At 42.9% G+C, this 14,999-nt stretch overlaps 1 protein-coding gene across 1 annotated transcript; it reads right to left on the bottom strand.

Moving 5' to 3' along the window:
• Positions 1–823: 823 nt before the first annotated feature.
• On the bottom strand, positions 824–5,884 carry LOC146072960 (uncharacterized). The gene is made up of 2 exons (XM_083180132.1): positions 5,595–5,884; positions 824–2,234 (listed from the first exon to the last, which is right to left on the bottom strand). The coding sequence occupies exon 2, from the start codon at positions 2,213–2,215 to the stop codon at positions 824–826; it is 1,392 nt and encodes a 463-aa protein (XP_083036258.1). The 5' UTR covers positions 2,216–2,234; positions 5,595–5,884.
• Between the last annotated feature and the right edge of the window lie 9,115 nt (positions 5,885–14,999).

Below are 14,999 nucleotides of genomic sequence, written 5' to 3'. Positions count from 1 at the left end.
AGGGGAAGGGGATGGGAGAGAGGGAGAGAGATACAGTAATGTACAGTAAGATCATAAACGTACTTTTTTTCCATTTCATTGCCAGTCCTTTGTTCTCTGTCCCAAACACGCTTGATTTTGCTCATGGTAGAGTGGCATGGGGAGAGAAGAAAGGAGAATAGCGTTAGTACTGAATGGTCACAAGGATGTCAGGGGGGGGGGAGAGAGACATACAGTATGTTGGCAGGGGAAGGGGATGGGAGAGAGGGAGAGAGATACAGTAATGTACAGTAAGATCATAAACATACTTTTTTTCCATTTCATTGCCAGTCCTTTGTTCTCTGTCCCAAACACGCTTGATTTTGCTCATGGTAGAGTGGCATGGGGAGAGAAGAAAAGAGAATAGCGTTAGTACTGAATGGTCACAAGGATTTCAGGGGGGGGGAGAGAGACATACTGTACAGTATGTTGGCAGGGGAAGGGGATGGGAGAGAGGGAGAGAGATACTGTAATGTACAGTAAGATCATAAACGTACTTTTTTTCCATTTCATTGCCAGTCCTTTGTTCTCTGTCCCAAACACGCTTGATTTTGCTCATGGTAGAGTGGCATGGGGAGAGAAGAAAAGAGAATAGCGTTAGTACTGAATGGTCACAAGGATGTCAGGGGGGGGGGGGGAGAGAGACATACAGTATGTTGGCAGGGGAAGGGGATGGGAGAGAGGGAGAGAGATACAGTACAGTACAGTAAGATCATAAACGTACTTTTTTTTCCATTTCATTGCCAGTCCTTTGTTCTGTGAGTACAGTAGATGCCAGTTTGAAGAGACGTCTCCAGTTGCTGTGCTACAGTAAGCACGTCCAGCGTGTAACTCTGGGCATCCGTAGCAATCCATTTAAAGTGTCCTTTATCTTTGTACAATCAGCCTTTGTAAGCTCAAATTTCCCCATGAGCCGTGTCACTATATCGAGGCGCAGATTTTCTGGGATTGCAAATTTATTACGTTGCCCATCATAATTGACCCGATTGCACCAATTCTTATACAGGTCAAAAGAAACATGCTCTTGGAAAATCTGTTGTGCATAACGGTGCATTTCCATCTTCGCTGCTTTAAAGAGAGTGTTGACACCCTCAGCTGTGATGACTTTGAGTGGCATGTCAGGCAAGGAAATCCCCACAGCGCACAATTCTTTGGGTATGCTTCTAGGTGTTCTTTCATGTAGAGGTGATGTTCTTTGATGTTGAGGTAAGGTTGCGACGATCATATTTCCAGGGGACAATTGGGATGATGCAACCATTGCAGTGTCCATGTTGTTAGAGGCTTGGGATGGTGTATTGTGTCTGTCAGCCAACCAGTGAGATGTCAGTGGGGTACTTGTTAAGTTGGTCTGACGTTGTTGTGTATCTGAAGCATTATGTGTGGCAGGCAACCAGTGAGATGACACTGGTGTTGTGTCCATGTTCACCAATTCATTTGGTAAAACAGTTTCTGTGTCCACGCTAGGGCTGGCCAATCGGTTGGATGAAGCTGGTGTCATCTCCAAATCAGAAAAGTGGAAAGATGTGGTTGGTTGGGTCATTTCCAAGTCAAAATCCTCTGTTTCAAATGCATCAGGGCAGTCAAATTGTGATTGTACTGGATTAGATGTTGTGGGTGTAATGGGTGGCCCTGTAGCAGCTTGCCATTGTTTGGCTTGAGCAAGCATGTCATTCAGACCTCCTGACAGCACTTTAATTTGTCCTGTCAGTACATGAATTTCCGCTTTCAGTTCATCCACATGTACAGACAGTCCATTGTTTTGGGTTTCCAGGCGGGTCATCTTGCCCAAAATGTCTCTCACCAGCCCTGTGCAGCTACATTGTGGTGGGTTGTGATCCAGAAAGTTAAGTTTCCTACGGGACGGTGATTGAGATTTTTGTTCAAGAGGTGTAATGTGAAGCTCCAAAGGGTGCAAGTCATTATCTACGGGAACTGACACATCTGTCACTGTGTTAATGTCTTGCTGTGCATCAGTGTTAATGTCTTGCACCAGACAGTCATCGTGAGATTCTCCTGTAGTCGCGAACAAAGACTTGTTCTTGGCCTTGGCATTTTTCCGTAGTTTGACAACAGGAATATTTTCTTTTCCTGCTTTCTTCTTAACGATATTATTTTTAATGTTTGGCACTAATGCAGCCATTCTCTTGGGACATGCAAGTGTAGGTTCTCCAGAATAGAATTTTTTTGTTTTCACCATCTTCAGTAGGCAGTGCACTCTACAATACACAACAATAAGATTCAAGTTAATACAGTACATACAGTACAGTACAGTACATTAGTTACAGTACAATACAGTAGCATACAGTATTGTATTATGGTATTACAGTAGTGAAAATTAGGTACTTGTGACTTATTTGGGCGCCCGATTTTCTTCATCGCACCTAAAAATCGCGTCAAATTGCATCGCATACAATCATACAATTGACCCCATTTTTTATTGTATTCCCACCCTGATGGCTAAATGCCCCCATTGTTAACGCCACCCCACTTGCGCTCGCCACACTATATAAAATCAACTCCACGCCGACGTGGATTGTGGGGGTATGAAAAGGTCGGAGGACGCGTAACGCCGCCGCTCGCCACGCTTCGGGTTGGCGTTGATAGTGGGGTGGCGTTAACAATGGGGGCATTTAGCCATCAGGGTGGGAATACAATTAAAAATGGGGTCTGGGGGGCCATTTCACATATGAAACAGGCATCTGGGTACATCTGTACATACAGTATTAAAATCGCATCAAATCGCATCGCATGCAATACAATAGCATACTGTACAATGCAACAGCAATTTTCTCTTCAAAGGAATTTCAAGGGAAATCGCATCAAATCGCATGCTTAGGGTACTGGCATACAATTTCAACATTGGCTGCCCAGATACTGTAAGTCACAAGTACCGAAAATTATGTGACCGTACTGCATAGACATGAGCTTTTTTTTTCAATAAAAGGGATGAAGCGATAAACAAAAGTACAGTACGTTAACAGATGGGGCTTAGACAGACAGACTAGGAGGGGTGGAGGCAGGGGCGGGCTGGGCCGGGGGGCAGGGTGCCATCTGCCCCCCAGGCCGCTCTGGCAGGTGTGCTGCGGGCCGCGCCGCCGCGCCCGTTTCTGAGGCCGCATTGCCGTTTGTTTGTTTTTTCACTGCCGGCGGCCATGTTCCTGTGGTTTTTTAAATGATGTCTGAGGCCACAGCAACATGGCCGCCGGCCTCCACGGCTACAAGGAGGAGGGCTCCGGCCGGCAGCCTGTTCCCTTTTATCCCCAGTGGCAGTCGGCAGACGCTGGGTGCGGTGTGGACGTCATGACGTTGACGCCTCCCACCCACGCGTCTGCACTCAGAGACTGGAGGAAGGCTGGGGCCGCCCGCAGAGCAACTCGTGGGGGACGCTTCAGGAGGCCGCAGAGAGGGGAACAGAAATTTGTGGAGCCGCAGCAGGACAGGAGGAGCCTGGTCGAGGATAAAACACAGGACAGTAGTAAGTTAACATGATCTAAAACGACATACAGTATCTGCTGTGCTGTTTCATGTATATTAATAATAATGCAATGACACCACAGGCTGCTCCACCTGTATAATAATTTGTGTCATGGCATTACTATTAATAATAGTAATGCCATGACACAAATTATTATACAGGGGGAGCAGCCTGTGGTCATGGCATTACTTTTATATTATACAGGTGGAGCACCCTGTGGTGTCATTATTATTGTACAGGGGGAGCAGCCTGTGGTGTCATGGCATTATGCCATGACACCACAGGCTGCTCCCTCTGCATAATAATAATGCCATGACACCACAGGCTGCTACCCCTGTATAATATACTGTAAAAGTAATGCCATGACACCACAGGCTGCTCCCTCTGTATAATAATAATGCAATGACACCACAGGCTGCTCCACCTGTATAATAATTTGTGTCATGGCATTACTATTAATAATAGTAATGCCATGACACAAATTATTATACAGGGGGAGCAGCCTGTGGTCATTGCATTACTTTTATATTATACAGGTGGAGCACCCTGTGGTGTCATTATTATTGTACAGGGGGAGCAGCCTGTGGTGTCATGGCATTATGCCATGACACCACAGGCTGCTCCCTCTGCATAATAATAATGCCATGACACCACAGGCTGCTACCCCTGTATAATATACTGTAAAAGTAATGCCATGACACCACAGGCTGCTCCCTCTGTATAATAATAATGCAATGACACCACAGGCTGCTCCCCCTGTATAATAATTTGTGTCATGGCATTACTATTAATAATAGTAATGCCATGACACAAATTATTATACAGGGGGAGCAGCCTGTGGTCATGGCATTACTTTTAATGTAATGACTGTACAGTACTTACAATACACCCACAGCTAGGGGATTTTGTACACAGCTAGGGGATTTTTTTTACACAAATACAGTATGACTGAGTCTGCGAAATAGTCTATTAATATGCGCAAAAATCCCCCCACCTGCGAAAAAATACGTTACTGTACAGTATTTACAGTATTACACCAACAGTATTTACAGTTGCACAGATTATACGAGAATACCCATAGTAGCAGCCTGCCAGTAGTAGCCCACCCTAATAGAGTATTGTCATCGCTAGTCGGGGATCTGCAGCCTATACACACCAGGCAATTTTAACACGTACAATATTCTAAATGGCGCTATCTCTACTGCACTGCACTGTACTGTATGTGGCATCCATGTTGATCCCTAAAATGGCGGAAAATCACGATACCACGTGATCCTATTGCTGTGACTACTTCAATTACAAGTACAGTATGCGGGAAAAAATGCAAAATGATCCGTTATTTACGGTATTACAACAATATTACTGACAATACCCCAATCCAGGATTTATTACACATTATACGGACAATACCCATAGCGGCAGCCTGCAGTAGCCTAATAAAGTATTCTCATCACTAGTCGGGGAACTCTGGACCATACACACCAGGCAATTTTCAGATGAAAAAATCACGATACTGTATCACATGTGCTCCTACTACTGACTAAGCCTGCGAAACAGTCTGTAAACATGAGAAAAACACCGGTCCCCTCGTTTGAGGAAAAAATACGTGTTTTACGGTATTACACCAATGGTATTACGGAGAGAACTAGTATTTAGCAGCCTACAGTAGCCCACCCTAATAGAGTACTGTCATCGCTAGTCGGGGATTTGCGGCCCATACACACCAGGCAATTTTAACACATTGTACAATATTCTCAATGGCGCTATCTCTACTGCACTGCACTGAACATCAAAAATCACGATATCACTACTCGCTACTGTATACAGTAAGTCTGCGAAACAGACTCTAGTATTTACGGACAATACCCATAGCGGCAGCCTGCAGTATCTGAATACAGTATACACAGCAGGCGATTGTATACAGTATTCTGCACCGGGTGCATTTGAACAGTAGGGAAAAAAGGGAAACATCTTCATTCAGGGAAGGGTGGGAAACGAGCGCTTCCGCGCAGGGACCGTTTTGTAGTGCTGCTTACTGTATACTGTAATGCAGCAATCAGTGAAATGTACAAATGACTGTACTACTGTATAGTGTACTTACTGCTCCAGCGAGATGATACTGTACAGTACTCTTCTTGCGGAAGGAAGGCAGTATGATGGTAACGCTTGGTAGAACAGGAACGCAGCAACAACTTGACTTTGGATTCAGCAGAATGAATAGTCCAGGTGTACAGGTACAATCTCGTGCTTGTATACAGGCAAGAGATGAAGAGACGATCCGTAGCAATTCTACACGGTTTAGATGCAGAAAAACAAACTGGATTGTTTGACAATTTTAATATCTGTAGCTGAATTTATGCTGGCAGAGACAAAGGAAATCCTTCATGAAGCTGATAGGTGCATTTGAATTATGTACAATTACCAGCAAAACAAAAAGGCAGACTTCAATTAACATATGACTGCAATCAACATCTTATTGTCTGAGGTGTCGGTCTGTGTCTGAGTTTGGAGAAATCTATTGTTGCGGAAAAAAAACGTTCTCTGTAGCGCAGTACAGTATGGGTATTAACTATCGTGTACATGGATGCCTGCCATTGTGAATTTTTGTTTGTGGAAAAGTCCGAAAGAATTTGATAAGCACCAACTACTGTAACTACAGTACAGTACCTGTATTGGTTTAAAAAAAAAAAAAAGAACGTTTCAAAAATAAAAATATAATGTAACCAACTGAGGATCGAACTACTGATACTGAGATAGTGAAGCCGTGCCTCTACCCGCTAGGCCACTATTGCCTGTGATTTTACTGCTGGCAGATGGTTAGCATGGCTTCTGCACCAATCACATACAGTTCATGACCATCCAGTACGTCACTGCGGCTGCGAATAAAAGAAAATAACTCTGTCCGTAAAGTAAGGACAAAATCCGTAGTGTAAAGTATGATACTGTAGGTCCTCAAATAATGTTTTACTGTAAGTAGTCATCCAGCAATAGCCAAGGTTAGCATAGCTTCTGTACCAATTACATAAATGACCGTACGTAGCTGCTTCTGCGAATAAATACTGTACAAACTGTCCGTAAACTAAGGACAAGATCCGTAGTGAAAAGTGACTGGTTAGCAAAGGTTAGCGAATTTTATTCCGAAACACGGTCCTCAAGGCAAGGAGTTTTACCTGAAAAGCTAAATTTATTTTGCGAAAAAAAAACGTTCTCTGTAGCGCAGTATGTACAGTATGGGTATTAACTATCGTGTACATGGAGGCCTGCCATTGTGAATTTTTGTTTGTGGAAAAGTCCGAAAGAATTTGATAAGCACCAACTACTGTAACTACAGTACCTGTATTAGTTTAAAAAAAAAAAAAAAGAACGTTTAAAAAATAAAAATATACAGTAATGTAACAAACTGAGGATCGATCTACTAATACTGAGATAGAGAAGCCATGCCTCTACCCGCTAGGCCACTATTGCCTGTGATTTTACTGCAGGCAGATGGTTAGCATGGCTTCTGCACCAATCAAATACAGTTTATGACCATCCAGTACTGTACGTCACTGCGGCTGCGAATAAAAGAAAATAACTCTGTCCGTAAAGTAAGGACAAAATCCGTAGTGTAAAGTATGATACTGTAGGTCCTCAAATAATGTTTTAAGTAGTCATCCAGCAATAGCAAAGGTTAGCATGGCTTCTGTACCAATTACATAAATGACCGTACGTAGCTGCTTCTGCGAATAAATACTGTACAAACTGTCCGTAAACTAAGGACAAGATCCGTAGTGAAAAGTGACTGGTTAGCAAAGGTTAGCGAATTTTATCCCGAAACACGGTCCTCAAGGCAAGGAGTTTTACCTGAAAAGCTAAATCTATTTTGCGAAAAAAAAAAAACGTTCTCTGTAGCGCCGTACAGTATGTACAGTATGGGTATTAACTATCGTGTACATGGATGCCTGCCATTGTGAATTTTTGTTTGTGGAAAAGTCCGAAAGAATTTGATAAGCACCAACTACTGTAACTACAGTACAGTACCTGTATTGGTTTAAAAAAAAAAAAAAAGAACGTTTCAAAAATAAAAATATAATGTAACCAACTGAGGATCGAACTACTGATACTGAGATAGTGAAGCCGTGCCTCTACCCGCTAGGCCACTATTGCCTGTGATTTTACTTTTGGCACATGGTTAGCATGGCTTCTGCACCAATAACATACAGTTCATGACCATACAGTACGTCACTGCGGCTGCGAATAAAATAAAATAACTCTGTCCGTAAAGTAAGGACAAAATCCGTAGTGTAAAGTATGATACTGTAGGTCCTCAAATAATGTTTTAAGTAGTCATCCAGCAATAGCAAAGGTTAGCATGGCTTCTGTACCAATTACATAAATGACCGTACGTAGCTGCTTCTGCGAATAAATACTGTACAAACTGTCCGTAAAGTAAGGACAAAATCCGTAGTGAAAAGTCGTGGCGGCCACTGTTTTGTAGAAGAGATTTTTACGCATGCGCTGTACTGTTTGGGAAAAGTGACATCTGGTGGTCAGTGAGTGTAAGTGCAGGTTACATTTACAAGATTACGTTACGTTATAACGCGATCTATAACGGGACTATAGCGCAAGGAGCAGGCGCGATCCAGGCGCGATTTGAATGGCGCACTTTATGCGCAACGCACCCACGATGTACTTGGGCATAACTGTACAAGTGAGAAGTTGTCTGTGTTTACTACTAATACTATTGATATGTTTGGTGTAAAGTGGAGGGTAAAGAATACATGTTGCTGAACGTGTGGTGGGGTGTGTGTGTTTTCAGAATAAAGGGCTAGGTTACTGTGTGATGGGCAAAAATATGACCGTAATAATGAATGCATGAATGTAAAAACTGGTAACAGCAGACACTGGTTTGGCAAACACATGTACATATAAGCACACATTTGAGTTCTATTCAGAAATTGTGTTTTGCAATGCTATCATAGATGCTGTAAGTGGTCAAGTAGACAGTAACACACGTACTGGGAATGGGTACTTGTGTAGTTTCACGGCGGCAGTTTACTGTACGTTTTAAGCTACGATAATAGCTTAACCCAACGGCTGCCTTACTTGTGTAGTTTAACGGCGGCAGCCTTAGCTACGTTATCAGCATAGGCTGCCGCTGTGAAACTACACAAGTAACTACCGTACTGTGGCCGTGAACTGAATCTCTGTCCCCGGCGTCCCTGGCAAGCATAGTCAGCGCCTCTCTCACACCGCCGGTGCCAGCATGATTTTTCTCTTTGGTGGAGAGGTGATCATGCTGGCGCCAGCGGAGAGGCCCCCCATCTGTTTGAAACACAGAAGCATCTCAGACCCTGCCATCAACCCTGCCGACAGGGTTAGGGGTTCTGTAGCGCGTGCGTCTACTGTCCAAAGAGGGGGTGAGGACGCAAGTGCATCTCATTCACAATGAAGGAGACATTTGCCAGTGTTCCATGTTACATACTAGCAAATACCATCTTTTCAAACCCCCAAACTCCCGTAAAGGGAAGCGTTACGGGTCCTCCCACCCTTTTCATAACCCCACTATCCACGTCGGCGTGGAGTTGATTTTATATAGTGTGGCGAGTGTAGTGAGCCTCCAAGCCCAAAGCGTGGCGAGCGCAGCGAGCCCCACGAGGGGACGTGGATTACATGTAAGGAGCAGAAGCAGAGATGGACAGGGATTCCGTTTCAGATGGAGCGCCTCTCCGCCAGTGCTCCCTGGCGCTCGTCAGGGGGGAATGAGAGGTGCTCTATCTGTAAACTCAATGGGGGAAATTTACTAAAGGAAATTTGTAAAAAATAGGTGTATTTGTATCCAGAAATACACTTATTTTTGACATTTACTATCCCGAAAATACGGCAATTCGTATTCGTATTGATAGCACATCAATACGACTACGAATTGCCGTATTTTCGGGATAGTAAATGTCAAAAATAAGTGTATTTCTGGATACAAATACACCTATTTTTTTACAAATTTACTTTAGTAAATTTCCCCCAATATCATTAATGTCTACTTCCACACATCGTTAAACATAGAAACATAGAAACATAGAATTTGACGGCAGATAAGAACCACTTGGCCCATCTAGTCTGCCCCTTTTTTAAACATGTTACCTCAAACCATATTTGATCCTTATTTTTTTGTAAGGATATCAATATGCCTATCCCAAGCATGTTTAAATTGTACTACTGTATTTGCCTCTACCACCTCTGATGGGAGGCTATTCCACTTATCTACTACTCTTTCTGTGAAGTAATTCTTCCTCAAATTTCCCCTGAACCTTCCTCCCTCTAGTTTCAGTGCATGTCCTCGTGTTCTGCTGCTCCTCTTCCTGTGAAGAATGTCTCCCACCTGTACCTTGTTAAAACCCTTGATATATTTGAAAGTTTCTATCATGTCCCCCCTTTCCCTTCTCTGCTCTAAAGTATACATATTAAGATCTTTTAGTCTTTCCTGGTACGTTTTGTGATGTAGGCCATGCACCATTTTAGTTGCCCTTCTTTGTACAGTCTCTAATGTATTTATATCCTTCTGGAGATATGGCCTCCAGAACTGAACACAATACTCTAGATGAGGTCGTACCAATGACCTATACAGTGGCATTATTACTTCTTTCTTTCTACTGCTGATACCTCTCCCTATGCAACCAAGCATCTGACTTGCCTTCTTCATTGCTTTGTTACTTTGCCTACCTGCCTTTAAGTCCCCTGAAATAGTGACACCTAGATCCCTCTCTTCCTCAGTAGTTTCCATTATAGTGCTATTTATACTATATTTAGTCTTTGGATTTTTGCAACCCAAGTGCATGATTTTGCATTTTTTGGCATTAAACTGTAGTTGCCATGCTCTTGACCATTCCTCTAATCTACCTAGATCATCAATCATTTGTTTTACCCCTCCTGGTGTGTCTACCCTGTTGCATACCTTTGTGTCATCTGCAAAAAGGCACATTTTACCCTCAATTCCATTTGCAATATCAACCAATAAAGATATTAAAAAGCACTGGTCCAAGTACAGATCCCTGGGGTACTCCACTTGTAACCTTTCCCTCCTTTGACTGTACTCCGTTTACTACAACTCTCTGTTTTCTGTCCTGCAACCATGCTCTTATCCATTCAACTATCTTAGAATCCAATCCCAAGCTTTCAAGTTTATTTAACAGTCTGCGATGTGGGACAGTGTCAAAAGCCTTACTAAAGTCTAGATAAGCTACATCTACAGCCCCACCTTGATCTATTACTTTAGTCACCCCAGTCAAAAAAGTCAATAAGATTTGTTTGACATGATCTTCCCCCAGTAAACCCATGCTGTTTTGGATCCTGTAAATTGCTGGTTTTGAGATATTCTACAACTCTTTCTTTTAAGAGTGTTTCCATCAATTTCCCTACTACTGATGTAAGGCTCACTGGTCGATAGTTGCTTGCCTCTTCTTTGCTTCCACTTTTGTGCAGTGGGACTACATTCGCTGTTTTCCAGTCCTCTGGGATTACTCCAGTAGCTAGTGACTGGTTGAATAATTCTGTTATTGGTTTTACCAGCTCCCCTTTGAGCTCTTTTAGTATCCTTGGATGTATCCCATCTGGCCCCATTGATTTATCCACTTTCAGTTTTGAGAGTTCTGTGAGGACTTTCTCCTCTGTAAATGTACTTGTTTCTCCCTCAGTTTTCTGACTATACTTGCAACTTAATTGTGGCCCCTTCCCCTCTCTTTCAGCAGTGAATACTGAGCAGAAATAATTATTAATATTATCTGCTATTACATTGTCCCCCTCAAGAAAACTTCCACAGTTTTCCCCCCTTTACCCACTGATTGAGCCATTTTCTCTTCAGCCTGTGCTTTTGCACATCTGATTACCTTCTTAGCCTCCTTCTGTCTAACAAGATACACCTCTTTGTCCTCATTCTTCTGCGTCTTCTTAAATTTCTTAAAGGCCAACTTTTTTGCTTTCACAATACTTGCTACTTCTTTTGCAAACCACAATGGCTTCCTTTTTCGTGTGTTTTTCCTAACTCTTTTGACACAAAGTTCTGTTGCTTTTAGAATTGCACTTTTTAATTTTTCCCACTTATCCTGCACTCCTTCCAAGTTCCTCCACTCTGCCAAAGAATCCCTTACAGAGTTTCCCATCTCTACAAAATCAGCCTTCCTAAAATCTAACACCTTTGTTTTTGCGTGCGATGAGTCAGTCTATGTCTTTATTTTGAACCATACTGCTTGATGGTCACTGGATCCCAGGTTTTCACCCACATTTATGTCAGATATTCTGTCACCATTTGTAAGTATTAAGTCTAATATTGCGTCCTTACGAGTGGGCTCCCTCACCAATTGCTGGAGGGATGCTCCTTGCAAGGAATTCAGCATGTCCCTACTTCTGGTGGAACTTGCAACAGGCAGCTCCCATTTTACATCAGGTAGATTAAAGTCTCCCATGATTATCACCTCTCCTTTTAATGCCATTTTATTGATGTCCTGCAATAGGCTCTTGTCAAGTTCCTCTTCCTGACCTGGTAGTCTGTAGATCACCCCTATACGAAAAATCGCCTTCTCCCCTGTTTCTATGGTCACCCAAAAGGCCTCAGTTTTTTCTTCAATACTTTGTATTAAGGTAGTCCTTATACTTTTTTTCACATATATTGCAACCCCTCCTCCAATTCTTCCCATTCTGTCCTTCCTAAATAAAGTATATCCTGGTATAGCTATGTCCCAGTCATGATTTTCATTGCACCATGTCTCTGTAATAGCCACAATATCCAGTTCATCCCTTGTCATTATTGCAATTAGTTCTGGGATTTTATTTCCTAAGCTTCTAGCATTTGCACACATAGCTCTTAAAGTTGTGTTTGTGCTTCTCCTGCTGCTAGCTATGTTCATCTTTCTGCCTATATCTATTCGGTTTTGATTGGTATTATCTTTTGTTGCAGTGGATAGGCTTCCTGTTCCATTTTCCTGCTGAGACAATACCTCTAGGTTGGGGGAGCAGATTTCTTCATTTGGTTCACTGCCCCCCTCTGGGGGGGCAGTTAATGATGATGTCTGCTGAACATGTACGTCAATTTGGCTAAATAGCCAGGCACCTGCATATTCAGTGTGTCCTGCTGAAGGCAATGAACGATATTGTTTACTAATATCATTTAATGTGTATACTCGATCTGTGGAAGATATTGTTAACTCGTGGCCAGAATCATGTAGTGTGTATGGGGCTTTACATACACCATGCTATTCATTAGAGGTGGAAATGTCTAATCCCATACCCATTCCAATGTGTATTATTGTCTCACTGGTTGTCCTGCACTGACAGTGTTCCTCTATTATGCCTGTTGCTGGGAAATTATTGCACCTGACTCCTTCATTTGTAGTTTTTCATTGCATGTTATTTAATTTGGTATTTCTTAAATGGGTGTACAATGTTTTGATTTGCACTAATATCTGCTGCCCAGGTCCATGGGGTTGGACAGGAAGTACTGCAAATCTCATTATTGGCAGATATTATAGGCCTCCAGCTAATTACAACAACTGGCTTCTTTGTGTATTTAATGTCTTAATTTGGGATTACAGTATTTGTTTCAAGGTTAATTTGTTTTTACAATTTGAAAAAGAATTATCTGGTGCAATGCTGCTTACAGTACTTATTGCCTTGCTATACGTCTGTGCGAGTGTGGGGCAAGCATTTTTATTTGCTATATGGCTTCCAGGGACTTATACTGTAGTCTGATGGTATTTCCAGTGTGGCAGCCTGTTTTAGGCTTCTGGCCAGTGGATTCATAGGACAATTTATTTAGTGGACATTTTGCTGTATCTGAATGCCTTTTGCTCCTGTTGTCCTGCACATAGCCATATTCCCAGTTGTTTCTCAGTCTGTGGGATAGGTATAATATGTATATTAGTTTTAAAGGCTAGCTGCTTCTGCCCATACAAATGATTTTTGTGGCTCAAGTCTGGCTGTGTTATGGAGGAATATGGATTCAGTATGAAATCCCGACGGTCAAAATCCCGACAGGGTCAAAATACCGAATGGGTCAAAATCCCGACAGGGTAAAAATCCCGACATATAGAATGTACAGGTGAAACAGTCTTCATGACTTTCGGTCGACAGGTGCGAGGTCGAAATGGATTTTTACACTGTTTTTTGACCCGAATGTCGACACAGTCGACATGGACACAGTTGGAAGTGAACTGCAGCCCCTCGCATCGCTCGCTTCGCTCACAATGCTTCGCTCGCAATGCTTCGGGCATGGTGCCTCGTTGCGCTCGGCACACTATTTTATGCTCCCACCACACCCTAGTGGATGGTAGGGCATGAAATACCGCCTGTCGGCACATGTTGGTTCAAAAAACAGTGAAAAAACCCATGTTGACCTCACACCTGTCGACCGAAAGTCATGTAGACTGTTTCACCTGTACATTCTATATGTCGGGATTTTGACCCTGTCGGGATTTTAAATGTTGGGATTTTGACCCTGTAGGGATTTTAAATGCCGGGATTTTGTCCTTGTCAGTATTTTGACCCATTCGGGATTTTGACCGTCGGGATTTTGACTGCATCCTGCGAATATACATATATAGGCATGCATCATCACTTGGAGAACCAATGTGTCCTCATATTACTGTATGTGGCTCAAATTACAGCAAAGGCCATTAAAATTATTCCAAAAATGATCAGTAGTGACTATTCCTCCCACCATAACTTTTTTGTTTTTTACTGTGACTGTAATGCGACAAATGTACAGTAAGTTATTGCAAGATACAGGGGGGTATGCAATCCCAGATCATGTCTGTCGTTTTGCCCCGACAGCCGTGATCCTGGCCCGTTAGCATTTTGCTCAACAACAAATCGGCAGGCGGGATTCATCATCGTGAAAAGGGGGCATGGCCGTGAGAAATGGCTGTGGATCATTGAGATTCCGCCTTGAGCTCGACAATCCACGGCCGTATTCGGCAGAATGGGCCCGACAGTTTTTAAAGTCGTGCTCCTTATGCCGAGATGCCTCATCAATGCTATTGGGAAAGACAGCATTGAATAGACACCCGACACTATTTCCCTTGTTGGAAATAGCGTGGTTGGTTGCATACCCCCCACAGTATGCTACCATCTACTTGGCAAGAACATTATGCTCCTACTGTAGTTGTCGGACCTGACTGTGGATTTTCTAGGTACACCGTTCTACCTTGGCAGTTTTGCAGCAAATGCCAGCATCTGTGTGCTGATCGGTCTGGCTCAGCATGGAGTCCAGGGCTTGGTGAAAGGCCAAGATTCCAATTCTGTATGGGATGGAAATGGTCCTCCTTGAGGATGGGCATTTGTTTCACTTGTAGGATTGTATAGCTACAGTATGTGGTCTGTTTGGTTTGGGGATATATGGGTAATACTTATGCTAGTTAGGTGTCTGACATTGTCAGTAAAGAATGGCAGTTGTGTCTACAAATAAAGTTTTTGGATGTGCTTTCCCGTACAGTTACCTGGGTGATGCTAAGCTTCTGGGAGTAAGGACAGTATACAC

The sequence above is a fragment of the Crinia signifera genome, chromosome 4 (assembly GCF_055691185.1).
Source record: "Crinia signifera chromosome 4, ASM5569118v1, whole genome shotgun sequence".
NCBI lineage: Eukaryota > Metazoa > Chordata > Amphibia > Anura > Myobatrachidae > Crinia > Crinia signifera.
The sequence above is the reverse complement of the archived record's forward strand: the minus strand, read 5'-3'. Positions and strand labels throughout refer to the sequence as shown.

Excerpts from the sequence above, each read along its gene's own strand:
- LOC146072960 (XM_083180132.1), bottom strand. The coding sequence starts at position 2,215 with ATGGTGAAAACAAAAAAATTCTATTCTGGAGAACCTACACTTGCATGT.